Consider the following 15,121-nt stretch of genomic DNA (forward strand, 5'->3'; position numbering starts at 1 on the left):
TTTTTGTTAGTATATTATTTTTTTATTGTCTAATTGTTAACTTTTGTTTAATTTATTTCTTATAAAAACTTTAAAAATTAATTTATTAATATTTTTAACTATTATAAAACTAATAAAATATATAATATTATTAAAATATAGTTTAAATTTATACTTTATTATTATAATAATTATATAAAAAATAAAAGAATAATAAAAAGTATAAAATATTAGAAAAAATGAATAAAAAATAATTGAAAAGTGAGAGAGAGTAAAAGATGCTTTATATTATATAGTTAAAAGTAAAAAAGAATGAAAAAGTGAGAAAATTGAGTTTAAACATAAAATTAATTTTGTGTATTATTTTATTTATTAAAATTAATATAATAAACCGTTTAAACGCGGATTATAAATTGAAAATGAAAGATGCCCAATATTAATATGTAGTTGGAGATCATTATTTATACTCTTGATTTATATTTCATTATTGGATAAAAAGAAGAGTAAAGAGAGAAGAAAAGAGATTAAATATGGTAAATAAATTGAGTTCTATCTATCTAGCACACGTCATGGAAATCTAGTCAAACAAGAAACTTCAACCTGTTTGGTTTTAAATTTTTTTAAGAGAAAATTTTATTATCAATTTGGTTCTATTTAGTGAAGGCACATTATTTGTTTTCTTAATTTACTTATGTATAATCAAGGGAATTAATTAATTACAATAAAATGTATTAATATATCCTCGAGTCAATCCAATTAATCTTTACCCCCAAAGAAATTTAATTAACACATTAATGTAATTACTCAAATCATAATTAAATGGCCAGTACCGCAATTTCCAATCAATTAATCTTGCATGCAAATATTTTTTTTTTCAAACAAAGTCCTAACCCCCCTATTTATTCACCTTCCACCAACCCTTTTTACCCAATTAAAATAATCCTGATGATACATATATAATAATAATATATTTGGTTTGTTATAATTCATCTACTATACTTTAATTAATTTCACAACTCTTTCTCTCTCTCTCCTCTTCAATCTTCATCTATCAATAAATAACCCTGCAAGCTATACATAATAATATTAATGTTAGAAAACAAAGAGACAGATTGACCAGAAACATCACCCCTCTTCCCAAGAAGTTTATATCTCTCTATGTTAAAGAACCCTAGATGTATGTATAGCTAGGTAAGCATTTAGAGCTCCTTCTGACTTAAGATATTGGATCGATCCCAATATATATAAGCCCTAACAACATGTGCTCCTTGTTTTTTTTGTTTCTCTTTAGATTATTGATCCTAATTCTCACGCCCACACTTTAATGCAAAACCTGTTTAAGGACAACCGGATGTATGCATGATCTCTCTCTCTCTCTCTCTCTCTGTATCTGTCAAGTGTCTTGTTAATGGCTTCCACAGGGAAATCCTGTTGTGGGTTTTTGTTTTAATACATTTTCTTGTCTTTTTAGATTAATAATTGTAACTGAAAATACAGGACAATGGTAGGTGAGAACTGAAAGAGGCAAGGGGAGTGATCGAGAAATCATTTATAAGAAGTTCAGTTTCAGGGCTTTTCATATACCATCATCATCAATATCAAAATCAAAAGAAAGCAATCATGGCTTCATCAAATAAACACTGGCCCAGCATGTTCAAGTCCAAGCCCAGTAGCAATCATCAAAACCAGTACCAATTGCAAAACCACCATGACCAAACGGTTTCTTCAACTGGTACACTATTACCACCACCATCTCTCTTTCTCTCTCATGCAGATATTAATTCTTGCTACTTTCTTCTATTTTAAGTTGAATACTTTCATTTGATCAAGGTTACATGCATGCATCTAATTGACAAATAATTTGTTGTCCATGATGAAAGCATGTTAATTTGTTGTTTATGGTCAAACCTTAAACTAGCTAGCTAGCTAGGTTTCTAACAACCTGATGAGTTATAAATTGATATTATGTGAATTAATAATAGAGAGATGCCCAGAGCCAAAGGCAAGATGGAATCCAAAAGCGGAACAGATTCGAATCCTTGAAGGTATATTCAACTCAGGAATGTTTAACCCGCCACGTGACGAGATTCGAAAGATCCGAATCCAACTCCAAGAATACGGTGAGGTAGGCGACGCCAATGTCTTCTATTGGTTTCAGAACCGGAAATCAAGGTCCAAACACAAACTACGCCACCACAACAACCCTAACCCCTCCACCAAAATCACTTCCCCAGCTTCTATTACCACCACCGCAGCAGCAGCAGCAGCCGCCGCCACCTCTTCACCTACATCTGCCGGACCCATTGGAAATGCTGGGTGGGTTTTTCAGGCATCGCCGAACTATCAACATCCAATAATGGCGCCGTCGCCGGTGCCGGCGTTGGCGCCAGATTTGTATTTTCCGGTACATGAGCAGTTATCATCTACTACTACTGGTTCAAATAATGTTTTGGGGGAGTTTCCTGAGGTAAGCAGTGGCGGTGGTGATATGGTTCAGGTGGCGGTAGGTCATGAGACGGTTAATGTATCTAATTCTTCTCAAAGTTGGTCTGTGATTAATCATGAGAATATTTTAGGTAATATATATTTATTTATAGTATAATTAATATAGATATTGTATTTGATCAATTTGACATGTGTGATATATTTTGCAGATAATAATAATATAGAAGATGAATTATTATTATTATATGGTGGTGGGGGCGGGGATTTAACGTCGGAAGGGAGTAGTTATAACAAGATAATAGTGTTTATTAACGATGTGGTATTTGAGTTAGCGGCGGTTCCTATAAATGTGAAGGAGGTTTTTGGAGAGGATGCGGTTCTATATCTTTCTACGGGTCAGCCTGTTCTAACGGATCAATGGGGACTCACCACTTTGCAACATGGTTCTTTCTACTATTTGATCCGCAAATTATCATCTTCCTCTTCTTCTGATCCTCCACAGTTTCAGTTTTATAATATGGTAATTAATAATTAATATGTTTAATTTATGTTTTTGTAATGTAATATTTGAGATTTGATTTTGGTTATTCTAATTGTGAATTAATTAATTGCAGATGTAAGGATGGATTGGAAATTTGGAAGAGATATATTACGTACCTACTCAAGTGCGTGTCCGTTCAAATCTCTGAAACTATTATTTATTATTATTATTATTATTATTAATTATGAATATGGATTAAGAAGAATAAAGAATATTATTCAACTTTATGTCAAATATATATATCTATGTATAAGAATGATGCAACCTAATTTGCTTGATTATGCTTTAACTACATTGTAATTTTAATATGGCCTTTCAAATTCAGAGTTATCTCCTTTGATTTTGTAAAAGTTAAAGTTAATGAGTATAATGTAAAATTTAAACTTATTATAATATATATATATATATATATATATATATATATATATATATATATATATATATATATATATATATGACTTAGAATATTAAATGAAAGATGTTATACGATAATAGAATATAAAAGAAAAGAAAAAAAAGTCATACATAATTACATCCATGTATTATTGTATTTATAATAAAACTATTATATTATTATGATTTTAAATTTATAATAAAACTATTAAAATATTATTATAATTTTAAATTTACAATAATGATAGTACAATGTTAATTAATAATCATAAAAAAATATTTTTCAATAGGTTAAAGTAAGTGAGTTGCTGATTTAACTTTCTTGTGACACATACGAAAGAGACTAACCATAATACGATTTTTTTCATGCACGCATCATTTATAAGAATTCTACTGACACATACGAAAGAGACTAACCATAATATGATTTTTTTCATGCACGCATCATCTATAAGAATTCTACCATGAATAACGTTTTATCCAAAGAACGAGATCTTAGATGAAATATATGACTCTCAAAGTTTTTCTAACAAAAATTATATTATTTTATCTTAACGAACAATTTGTAGTAATGCCCCATATGAAAAATATGAATGTATTGTCAACGCATAACACGTTGTTCAGACAAGTATATATATTTGTTTGTGTCCTACCAAAAGTAAAATTTTATTATGAGACAAACTCTCCATAATGCTTATAACTGTCACATTTATACATATAGCATTGGAAGCATGAGTAACTCATGATATGTCGCAGCTAGACTTTTGACTTGTCGTCCCAAAACTAATTGAAAATCAACTCTATAATGCATCTAGATTGATTTCCTGCCTGCTAGATAATATATATATATATATATATATTCTTAAATCCAAAATTTGCATTCTAAGTCATGCATTAGTTAAAAGAAAAATCAAAGAAAACAAAGCTAACAGACTACAGGCTTCACTAAAAAAAATTATGACCTACATATATACGTCACAGTAATAAAATTGATGTGTTCTTGAAAGAAGATTTTGCATTTAATGTTCTATTAATTATTTTGATTTTGTTTAGAGGGGATGCTTGAAATCTTGAACATGAAAATTGCTGGACTTTATATATACACACACAAATCATACTATATATTATATATGCTGGTTTGTATTCTATTTTTTTTTTTAAATAAATTATTGACGAAGGAATCAAATAATATCCAGCGTGTCCTAGGTGTCCTAAACATAGAATACGGTGTGAAATCCTGACCCCAAATATAGAGAAGATGTAAAATTCTCTAGTTTACCATTTTCTCTCTTATGTGATTTTGTGGATAAGGAAGGAATGCATATATTCCCGACATTTTTAAAACAGGAATCTAATATCTAATCAATCTGGCCAGCCAGCCCTCTCCCATTTCAATTCAGGAAGAGGGAGGAGGAAGAAGGGATAGACTATTTTATATTATACATAAGGTATAATATATGGCAAAATACAAAGGGGAAGACGATTATGATTATCTATATAAGGTAGTCCTAATTGGAGATTCTGGCGTAGGAAAATCAAACCTCCTCACCAGATTTACCCGCAATGAATTCAGCATGGACTCTAAATCCACCATTGGTGTCGAATTCGCCACTCGTTGCATTCAAGTCGACGATAAAGTCGTCAAAGCCCAGATTTGGGACACGGCCGGACAAGAAAGGTACTAACTAATTCATCATTTTCTATTTTTCTTATGTTAATTATATATATATATACCTACATGCAGGTATCGAGCAATCACAAGCGCATACTATCGAGGTGCGGTGGGGGCTCTGCTGGTTTACGACGTGACTCGCCACGTGACATTCGAGAACATAGAGAGATGGTTGAAGGAGCTTCGCGACTATACGGAGAGCAGTGCCGTGGTGATGCTCCTTGGGAACAAAGCAGACCTTCGCCATCTGAGGGCGGTCTCCATTGATGAGGGCAAATGCTTTGCAGAAAAAGAGGGCATATATTTTATGGAGACGTCGGCCCTAGAATCCCTTAATGTGGAAACTGCATACAGTCAAGTCATCACCCAGATCCACCAAGTCATGAGCCGCAAGGCACTCGAAGCAGCGGCCACTGCCCGTAAAGACCTTCCTAAAGGACAAACAATCAACATGGGAGGCAAGGATGACGTCTCGGACGTCAAGAAAGGCGCTTGTTGCACCTCTTGAACTTGTATACAAAAAAAATAAGAGCATCTATTTTGATAGCAATTTCTAGAAAATCCAGAAATTAGTTTGTTTCAAATAAGATCAGCCAAAGGTTCTAAACATTATTGTCTTACATGAACAATATGACTTCAATTACAGTCAGTTACTTTCTACCTTCAGTTTTCTTCTGTTCTTTAGCTGCAAAGTAAAACCACAAAAATATCAGATTCATTCCCATGAGATTCCACAAACAATCAAACAAACAAAAAGGGAAATCTTCAAGAATTACCAGCTTTTTCCTCGTCACGTTTTTTAGCAGCTTCAGCTCTTTCTTGCCGTATAAGAGCAAGACGTTCTGAGAGAATCATTGAGAAAACAAAATCAGTTGGTATTGTTTGTTCGTGCAAAAGTAACATGGAATCGAAACACATTGGTTGGTCTCATGAATTTATAGAAGCCCTTATTAATTTTTCTAAAAGAATCATCTAAAACCATGGATTGTACATATTGAATCAAATGTGACTTTGTTCACTAACCACTATCTTTCCAAATCAAACACACCAAGCCCTTGTTTGATGGACAACCCTTTATCCCATCATCATTCAAACCAAATAACTTTTTTTTACAACATTTTAAAATGTTATATACATAAATTATTTTAGTCATTTAAACTAAATACTTAACTTTTTCATCAAACAAGGTTTAAAAACTAAATCAAATCAGCTCAAACTCAGACAATGAAGGTTATTTGTCTAAAACTATCCAAAATACATAATTTAGTTTGAACACTAGAAAGATGGTAAGCAAGAGCATAATAATTAAAACTTCATACCAAGATCTTTTTTTGCTTGATCTGTTTTTCCTTGTTCTTGCAGCTTCATGTATCTTTCATGAGCTTTATGTTTCTCAATCTCCTCTCTGTTCAAGCAAATACAATGAGTATCAAGGTTACCTAATAAAAAAGTATATTCTTGTTCTTTCTTTTATAGACCAGGGTTTTTTTCATGCCACCTGATTAAGGTGCTTTAAATGGGAATTCAACTTAACCTTATAAGTTCAAGACTCTTCACACTTGAGCTACATTGAGCGGGTGTAAAAAGTATATATCCTTAACAGTGTTTAGTTGATGGTTCCATTATTTCCAAACATTAATAATTTTATTTCATTACAAGAACTGTAGAAAAAACAAGTATCCTGCTGATATTCAATAAGAAGCATATATATCACTTGATTCAGTTTAATAATGTATTGCCTATCAATCAGGTAGAGGACAAGAAAAGCTTGATTACCTCTCCCGCCTTGAAAGTTCAGTAGTCTTCTCAATCTAGAAAAGAAAACAAATATTAAGCACTTTAAATGAAGATAATAATTATCACAACAAAAGGTCAACATGAGATAAGACTTACATCAACATCACGCGCCTTAACTGACTTCGGTTTTACAAGGTTTGGATTCTCAATCTGAATAATACCTTGGGTACCCTTTCGTTTCTTTTCACATTAATAATATTAGAGATGCAGATGAATACGACAATTTTGAGGTTGACAAAAAAGAGAGATTCCATAAAAAAAAAACACTTGCAAAATAAAGGAGCAATATGGAGTATAGAGAAGAAACAATTAATGTTGCTACTTACATCAGTTTCTTCATCAGATTCCTCCTCAGATTCATCTTCAAATCTCTCTTCTTCTTCCTCCTCTTTAGCCTCTTCCTAAAATTTACCCAAAAAATCAGTATAGAACAATATAATACATGCAACACAAACTACAAGATAGTTCAGTTCAGTTCTGTAGTTTGTATTGAATTTGCAGGTTTTTGCTATGCATAAGTTTGCCCATTCCCAATCATTTGAATAGAATGGTATAGCAAAATTGGGAAGCTGTATATTAATAATTGGTAGGAGTTAGAAATGAGTACCTTCTTAAATGTGGAAGGACGGGTTGAGGTACCGGACTCTGTGAACAAAAACATTTACAGGGTAAGAAAAAGAATGACAGACCATAACTGACTTGTTTTATTGTACATAGGTTTTATAGATTGGATGGATGAATCGCTAAAAGGACATATATCTATATACAATTGAAACACATAACTGTATTAGCAAAAAGAAAAAAGAATAGAATTAGAAATAGATGATAAGAAGGTTTCTAGAGAAGAGAAGAGACATACGCATCTCTTCTGGTGTAGAGAATTGACGCCTGCCAGTCGGCTTGCCCTTGAATTTGCCCCTTCCCATCGTCTATCACTGTTCTTGATCTCCCCCTCCCCCTCCCCCGCCAATAGATTATCTATCTAAGGCTTAACAAGAAGAAGAAGAAGAAGAAGAAGAAAAGTAAAAAGGCGGCTGACTGAGACCAATTAAATCTCTGCAACTTGTTTCCTCATTTCTAAAATAAAACCCTACCCTACCTGACAAGAACAAAGAATTTCCCTAATATTTAATTATTGTTACTTGTTTTGGTTAAAATATATGTTTCATCATTTTCTTAAACTAAACTCATTTATATTTTCTTTCTTCATTTTTCTTCTTCTTTTTTTCTTCTAAATCATTATATAAAATTAGACAGTCAATGGTTACAAAGTATTAATGACGAGGAATTAAAAATAATATTCGAATTCACATTATCTAAATTTTCACGACAAACCATTTATACTATTAGATTTGTCGTTTACTAATTGAACAAGTTACAAGTAACCAATTAACTTCTACACAAAATTGTTTAATAATTCAACACTTCTTTCTCTTTTTCAATACAAACACATTGTAACACATTTTCAATGTATGTTTCAATAATGAAATTAATTAAATTTTATATTTTTACCTTTTTAATTGTCCATTTAATCGCAAATGTTCACCACAAGTGGGTTCTGATTCCCCACAAATACTTCCATTTATAAAACAAAGTTATAATCATTTATGTGGAAAATGTTTGTATTTCAAATGTCACTTTTGTATTTATTTTGATGAAATTCTAAGGAAGAAACAAAATTTCTGCGAATATCGGAATTTTTTTCGTATAAGATTGGATTCTCAATGACCTAAAATGAGATTTTGTCGCTTTCTTGTCATACAAATTTTCCTTCCTAATTTAGACATATTATTTGGACAAACTATAATCAAACTTATGATATATCTTTAGATTCTTTTGAGCTATTATATTGGTTAATAAAATATTTGTAAATATAAAAAATCAAAGAATCTAAATTTTTTTCCTCATAGGTGAAATTTTTTTATACAAAAAAAATGAATAACATTTGAATAAAATGCTCTGAAAATATTGTTCTTAATTGTGATTCTACATCAAATGATATGGAAGATGAAGTTCATAGCATAAGGAACTGAAGATCATGATGATGATGATGGGTCCTGATCAAAATCAAAACAAAAAATCCCAGCAAGCTGATATATATCTTGATGTAGATAGTCCACAAGGAGATCATGGTTTCATTCAAATCAAAAGAACTTTCATGAAACATGTTACAAATATAACAAAGCAAATTCAATAATAAAAAAGATTTCAATTATACTGCCATCAGAAAAACATTTCCCCCCAATAAAGCATCATAAACATGCGTTTTAATAATGATGCAAAGAGCTCCTCCAAATGACAATTTACATATTAACATAATCTCCGCTTGAAGAATATGAAAAGGAGAAAATCTGTATGCAGCCAACAGGTTCAGCTGCTTAGATATAGTCTAATATTGGTGGGGATTTACATGACAATGTTAATAAGATTGTATTACCCTTATTCCTTGGTGTAGTAATCTCCTCGTCTCATTTCATTATATATAATAACCATTTAAATTATCAACAAGAGAGTTATTATTATTATTATTATATGGTGGTGGACCTGTTCCTGTTGTTCTTGTTGTTGTTGCATACTCAAATCCTTCATCCGCTGGCATCACTCTTCTGCTTGGTGTTGTGGTATTATAAATATTTCCAGCACCAACCACCTTCTTCAAGTTTGTCTTCATCTTTCCCCCACCCTTACGGTTCGGAAATTCAGCAGTAAGCCTTCCCAATTGTTTCTGCAGGTCAACAACTGAATCGGTTGTTGTTACCTTTGATTTAGTAGTCTTCTTCCCATCAACTTGCTTAAATTCCAGTCTATACAAAGCACAAACATCACATTTATTGATCTCGTACTCGTAAAGATGCCATTCAAAATCTTTCCTTGGCTGTGGATCCATATAGTAGGATCTCTTAAGTCCCCCGTATTCATTCATTATTTGCTTTCTCGACTCATGCCAACCACGACCATTATAATCTGGTAATGACCTCTGCTTTCTGTTCCCACTCTCAAATGCTCTCCTAGGTTTGTCGAAAAATAGCCATTCTCTAATTGTTTCGCCTTCCAGAACAGTAAGATCAAAGAGCTCTGCAAAATCAAACACAGGTAGACTACTAAGGGTGTGTTTCACAAACTCAAAATTAGGTGTTTGAATACTGAATTTTATTTTAAGTGTTTGATATGTATTTTTTTTATGTGAGATTCTTTTTATGGGAAAAATCAAATCATTACAAAATATGAAATTGAAATGTAAGTTGATTTGATCAAATGTGGAATTAATGTTGAAAAAGTACTATTCTATCCTTACAGTAATAGCATAATTTGATTAATTGATAGTACTGTTGTCTTTGTATGTTCTTAATAGTGATTCATATTTTTTTTACCAAATTAAACTAGATTTAACTTAGTCCTTGTTTGATGTGGGCAAGTTGAGATTAATTTCACAACCCAATATCCAATCAACAATATAATTATGAATCATGTCATCCAAATCATCAACCAAAATATCATCTATTCAAAAAAATTACAAAATATTTCATTCTATATTTATACCATAATGTCTTTCTGCCCGAATAAATTAATTTTCAATGACCTAAATCTAATAAGAATAGAAATATCTTAGGCCTTGATTGATCTTGGGGTATTTAAATAATCTTTGGGTTATTAGAAATAACTTTGTTTGATGTAGGTTATTGAAAATAGGTGTATAATATATAAATGGAAAAATATTATTTTCTTTGAAAAAAAGAGAGTATGTTAGTTACATGATTTGAATGATGTGATTGATGAGTACATAGTTCATTGCATAGTGAATGATTTGAAATTCATCTCAAATAACCCATATGAAACAACCTAAGATCAAACTAGCCTAAGTTTGTTTAGCTTAATTTGTGTTGAACCTACATGATTAAGTGATTAAGATAATTGTTATCAAATAAACTTAGTTCAAATGAACGCTAAATTATTTAGATTAAGTAATGAGCTGTGGTATCCAAATACCAACAGTGCCTAAATATTAGTAATTATTGTGTAACTGTGTTTACCTTTTTTTTCCAATTAGGACATTTATTTAGTATGTTTAGACCTAAAAAATCTTACCAGGAGCATTCCACGGGGACTTAGTAGTTGCTGCTCCCTCACATTCTGGAACGCCTACATCTTTTCCCTGTGCTTTTGCAGTGAGGGCAGCAAACAGTAAACCGTCTTTCAGACCAATTCCACCCGGTCGCAGGACAGGAGTCATACCAGGTGGACCCTCATTTAGTGCTAGTGCAGCATGAAAGGTACTGCAATATACTTGACATTCTTGAGCAGGCCTTGGACAATCCCAAAGAGCACATTTAGGACCCAAGAAAGCTGAAGGTGGAAGACAAATGTTTTGGAAGAAACCAGGAATGTGACATGCAGGAGTATCTTCTCGATATAGAGCCATGTCATCAAAACTAAAATACTTGGGATTATCATCTTGGTGCAACTCATATGTTTGATAGTCCAATTGAGCTGCAAAATCCAAATTATTCACCCCTATATTTTGAACTCCTGAAGGGAAGCTTTTGCATTGAGGTCCCAACTGAAACTCTTGTTGCCGTGATCCATGATTCATAGGGAACCCCACCTGCAGTAGGTCATTGAGAATTATCACCAACCATTATAGTGAAAAAGAATGATATCAATGGATAGAAGAAACATGGAATAAATAATTATTAAAAAAATGAACATGGAATATGAACCGCGTGGTTGGATTGAAAGCATATTCAGATAAACACAATTGTCCTCAACCTACAAAAGAGGATTTCTTGTATAATGCACAGAAAGTAATCCTTTCATTTTCATTTCGAAACAAATTGGAAGTGTGGTGAGTTACAGACAGGATATAGACATATAGTTCATACTGCATACATGCATTTGTACAAAAACAAACTATGCAGGTCCATGTGACCTAACAATTTTCACGGGAGTTCAGTTTTGAGTAATAATCAAGATCATCAAAACATTAAACAGTTAAAATGAACTGAACATTTTGCAATTCTTGGTCACGCCAACAAGAAGAAAGAAAACAAAAATATATTAATCCATGGTACCTCTTGAAACATAGAGCCATTGCCAAACCCAACTTTGTGATTATCTGGTTCAGGCTTTGGAGCAGCTAGAGCACTAGTAGCATCATCTTCTTCCTCACAGAGGTGGAGGAGCCTATAAATGTCAGTGGAAAAGGAACCCAGACTTCCTTCCTGCAAAGATAAAGCATGCACATAAATCCAAATAACATACAGAATCAAATCAAATAAATACCCTGAAACTAAGCATCCGCTCAACAATTAACAACATACAACAAGCAAGTGAACCCAAAGAGAAGCATGACAAACCTGCTGCTGCAATGAACAAGCTGGAGATGGCTCGTTGAGTTCAGCCTTCCACTCGCGGAGCATCTGATGAACCTGCTCTTCCAGTACGGCCACATCAATCGTGCGGCTCTCTTTCCTTGCAGATTGTAGATCCGTGAACATACCATGAAGATCTTCCACTCGATTCTTCGCCCTGTCCTTGTACAGATGATGCGACGAGGACTTACATCCGCCATTCTTCGAATTTTTACCCATGGACAAATGATAGTTTAATTCCTCCGGACAAAACTGTCAAAAAAAAATTCAACCCAAGTTATATCTAAGACCAAAGAACAAATTAGAACAAGGGAATCCAATATATCAAAATTTACAACCAACCCACCTTCGGGAAAGGAAATCAAACTAAGAAACCCTAATTCATTTCGGATCACATCCACGAGGTCAAGAAAAGCTTCAGAATTACATATGGAGTCGGAGAAAAAGAGTAAGTAAATGGAAATTACTGAGAAGAAAAAGCTAGAACTGAAGAAATAGAATCGACGCCCAGATAGAGAGAGCCCTTTGAATACCTGTTGAAGATGAGACGATTTGAGTATGTGCTTAAGAGAGGAGAATTCGCGGAGACTCTGGTTGACTGCCTTTACTACAGGTGGCCGCTTCACTCTCTCTCTCTCTATTTCCCTCCGGCGAAGGGGCTATATCTACGTGCCGGCAAACCTCTACGCGGCAAAAGCTTGTGAGAAGAATCACGTATGCTATTTTTTTTCTTTTTTTTCCCAAGTTACCTTTCATATCTCAATACTATCTCGATTTCCATTAAAACTATCTTACTATTATTATTATTATGGAATATTAATTTTTAAATAATACAAAATAATTAAAAACAACTAGATGAGAATCTAGTTATTAAATAATATAATTTTTTTAAAAAAAATAAAAATAATCTCCAATGAAAATATTTAATAATTTTGAGATTTCTTATTGGTGTCAGTTGATCTCAGTTTGAGTTTTATAGTTATGAGTAAAAAAGTAGGGCAAATTGAACAAAAATAGCAATTCCCCATCAGAAAAATCTCTACAAAAAACACTTAGGGTAGTAATTTGTCGTTGTCCGTTCGACAACGTCGAAAAATGTTATGTTATGTAATAACTGACAATCTATATATATTATGTTCAAATTAATCATATAAAACTCGCACAAATTAATTTTCAAAATAAAAAGATTAGCTTAAAAAACTCTTTAAAAAAAACTTTAAATCTGACAATTTTATCTCGTTTGTTACTAAGGGGATATACACAAACTCGATAAAAACATCACCAAGACAATTCAAATTGGCGAGTATAAGCAACAAACGACTCATCAAAATTGTAATTATTATTCGGATTATAAAACATAGGACAAAAAATTCGATCAAACTAAATAAGATATCGGACCAAACAAAATACAGCATTAACTCAAATTTCAGTTGTGTAATGAAAAACGAGAAATACTTCGATAATGATAAAAAAAATGAAAATGTAAATAACAAAATGATTTTTGACTTTCTCTTTATTTAGAAAGAAAAAATAATAAACATAGATAGATGATGATAAAAAAAAAATGGAAATGTAAATAATAAAATGACTTTTGACTTTCTCTTTATTTAGAAATAAAAAATAATAAACATATGTAATGTAATGAAAGGTACTTGTGATCAATAATTTGATTATTTTTTTTTAAATATAAAACAAACCAAATAAGGGTTGGAATATGTAAATTGTGATCTTTCACTTAAAATTATATATCCTAACTAACTATAGGCATCATCGAGTGGATGTGATTTAAGACCATAAACTATAATATAATTAATAACCCTTATAAAATAAAAATTAATAAAGCATCAAATGAAACCAAAGGTATCAGAGCAAGAATAAAAAAGAGTATGGGTCGTCATTTCACATATGGTAGGATCATTTTAATACAAAATATCATCTGCTTTACATACAACTTGTGACCAGATTATAATTCAACTATATTTTTATATTTTAAAAAAAAAATTGACATGATAAAAATTAAAGTGGAATAAATAAAAATAAAATTTAAAATCATCTGGGATAGCTCAAATCAAAATAATAAATTAAAATGGAGGTTTTGACTATAACGAATAAATTAACTTTCTAAATTTAAATTAATAAAATATAAAACTTGAATGATTAAGAAAGGAATAAAGAAAAATTCCCATATCCCACTAGCCATCATTAATTCCATATGTTCATGAAAAAGGTGCTTTCAATTTTATTTAAACAAAAATATACGTCTAAACATTTACTTTCACAGGAAAAAAGGAAGATGATAATTATAAAATATTCTTATTCTCACTTGTTTTTTTTCTTTCTATGGATTATTAAATTCCAGTGTAAAAAACAAATATATATATACGAGAGAAAAGAAACAAAACAAATATATATAAGGCTAGATGGTTTAAGGTGGCAATTATAATATGACTAGAGGTTTTCAATTCGAATTATCACGTTAGGGCCTGAGTTTGTTTTAGGTATGATCGGTAGTTAACCGGAAATGGAATTTGTGTCTCCGTCCCGATCTCACTTCAATTCTTTTTTTTAGATGATTCATGCAATTTTATTATGAAATGAATAGTCGTTTAAGCACAACGACAAAATCATAACATTTGTGGGAAAAAATTCACACAAATAATACAAAAATTAAGGTGTGCGGAGATCTTTCAAAAGAGAATGAACTCTCCGACTGAATTTGTTGGCTTCCCACTTCGGACCTCTTATAATGTTAGAACTTAGAAGGATAGCATTATGAAGGATACGCAATGGTCGTTTGAGATTGTTGAAAATTTTACAACCCCGATTTTGCCTCAACTACGGTAAACACAATTAAATATATAAAATCACTAATAAATTTATTTATTATTTATATTTTATAAGAATTTTATGTTTATTTCTTAATAA

General features: G+C 31.7%; 4 protein-coding genes across 6 annotated transcripts; 2 read left to right on the forward strand and 2 right to left on the reverse strand.

Annotated features, from left to right (window-relative positions):
- The first annotated feature begins 1,441 nt into the window (after window positions 1-1,441).
- On the forward strand, window positions 1,442-3,044 carry LOC124916358 (WUSCHEL-related homeobox 8-like). Its single transcript, XM_047457074.1, has 4 exons — window positions 1,442-1,711; window positions 1,962-2,522; window positions 2,634-2,944; window positions 3,039-3,044. The coding sequence occupies exons 1-4, from the start codon at window positions 1,600-1,602 to the stop codon at window positions 3,042-3,044; spliced, it is 990 nt and encodes a 329-aa protein (XP_047313030.1). The 5' UTR covers window positions 1,442-1,599.
- A 1,576-nt stretch (window positions 3,045-4,620) lies between these two features.
- LOC124916628 (ras-related protein RABA1g-like) lies at window positions 4,621-5,692 on the forward strand. Its single transcript, XM_047457372.1, has 2 exons — window positions 4,621-5,036; window positions 5,103-5,692. Exons 1-2 carry the CDS (start codon window positions 4,816-4,818, stop codon window positions 5,536-5,538), a joined length of 657 nt encoding a protein of 218 aa, XP_047313328.1. The 5' UTR covers window positions 4,621-4,815; the 3' UTR covers window positions 5,539-5,692.
- LOC124916629 (28 kDa heat- and acid-stable phosphoprotein-like) lies at window positions 5,551-7,828 on the reverse strand. The gene is made up of 8 exons (XM_047457373.1): window positions 7,687-7,828; window positions 7,435-7,472; window positions 7,154-7,228; window positions 6,924-7,007; window positions 6,807-6,841; window positions 6,350-6,435; window positions 5,807-5,872; window positions 5,551-5,715 (listed from the first exon to the last, which is right to left on the reverse strand). The coding sequence occupies exons 1-8, from the start codon at window positions 7,751-7,753 to the stop codon at window positions 5,681-5,683; spliced, it is 486 nt and encodes a 161-aa protein (XP_047313329.1). The 5' UTR covers window positions 7,754-7,828; the 3' UTR covers window positions 5,551-5,680.
- A 1,193-nt stretch (window positions 7,829-9,021) lies between these two features.
- On the reverse strand, window positions 9,022-12,925 carry LOC124914818 (transcription factor VOZ1-like). 3 transcript variants are annotated; one of them, XM_047455430.1, is made up of 6 exons: window positions 12,730-12,925; window positions 12,543-12,611; window positions 12,185-12,448; window positions 11,897-12,046; window positions 10,914-11,430; window positions 9,022-9,902 (listed from the first exon to the last, which is right to left on the reverse strand). In XM_047455430.1, the coding sequence occupies exons 3-6, from the start codon at window positions 12,413-12,415 to the stop codon at window positions 9,304-9,306; spliced, it is 1,497 nt and encodes a 498-aa protein (XP_047311386.1). In that variant the 5' UTR covers window positions 12,416-12,448; window positions 12,543-12,611; window positions 12,730-12,925; the 3' UTR covers window positions 9,022-9,303. The 3 variants fall into 3 exon arrangements, with proteins under 3 accessions (XP_047311386.1, XP_047311384.1, XP_047311385.1); XM_047455428.1 differs by having other exon boundaries at window positions 12,182-12,448; window positions 12,730-12,924; XM_047455429.1 differs by lacking the exon at window positions 12,543-12,611 and having other exon boundaries at window positions 12,182-12,448; window positions 12,730-12,924.
- Window positions 12,926-15,121: the final 2,196 nt, after the last annotated feature.

Source organism: Impatiens glandulifera, chromosome 9 (assembly GCF_907164915.1).
Source record: "Impatiens glandulifera chromosome 9, dImpGla2.1, whole genome shotgun sequence".
NCBI lineage: Eukaryota > Viridiplantae > Streptophyta > Magnoliopsida > Ericales > Balsaminaceae > Impatiens > Impatiens glandulifera.

Coding starts and splice junctions, on each gene's coding strand:
- LOC124916628 (XM_047457372.1), top strand. CDS start 4,816: ATGGCAAAATACAAAGGGGAAGACGATTATGATTATCTATATAAGGTA. Junction 5,037..5,102: donor GACACGGCCGGACAAGAAAG/GTACTAACTAAT, acceptor ACCTACATGCAG/GTATCGAGCAATCACAAGCG.
- LOC124916629 (XM_047457373.1), bottom strand. CDS start 7,753: ATGGGAAGGGGCAAATTCAAGGGCAAGCCGACTGGCAGGCGTCAATTC. Junction 7,008..7,153: donor AATCTGATGAAGAAACTGAT/GTAAGTAGCAAC, acceptor TAATGTGAAAAG/AAACGAAAGGGTACCCAAGG. Junction 6,436..6,806: donor GAACTTTCAAGGCGGGAGAG/GTAATCAAGCTT, acceptor TTGCTTGAACAG/AGAGGAGATTGAGAAACATA.
- LOC124916358 (XM_047457074.1), top strand. CDS start 1,600: ATGGCTTCATCAAATAAACACTGGCCCAGCATGTTCAAGTCCAAGCCC. Junction 1,712..1,961: donor CCAAACGGTTTCTTCAACTG/GTACACTATTAC, acceptor AATTAATAATAG/AGAGATGCCCAGAGCCAAAG. Junction 2,523..2,633: donor TGTATCTAATTCTTCTCAAA/GTTGGTCTGTGA, acceptor TATATTTTGCAG/ATAATAATAATATAGAAGAT.
- LOC124914818 (XM_047455429.1), bottom strand. CDS start 12,415: ATGGGTAAAAATTCGAAGAATGGCGGATGTAAGTCCTCGTCGCATCAT. Junction 12,047..12,181: donor CTTGTTCATTGCAGCAGCAG/GTTTGTCATGCT, acceptor TTATCTTTGCAG/GAAGGAAGTCTGGGTTCCTT. Junction 11,431..11,896: donor ATGGCTCTATGTTTCAAGAG/GTACCATGGATT, acceptor GACCTACTGCAG/GTGGGGTTCCCTATGAATCA.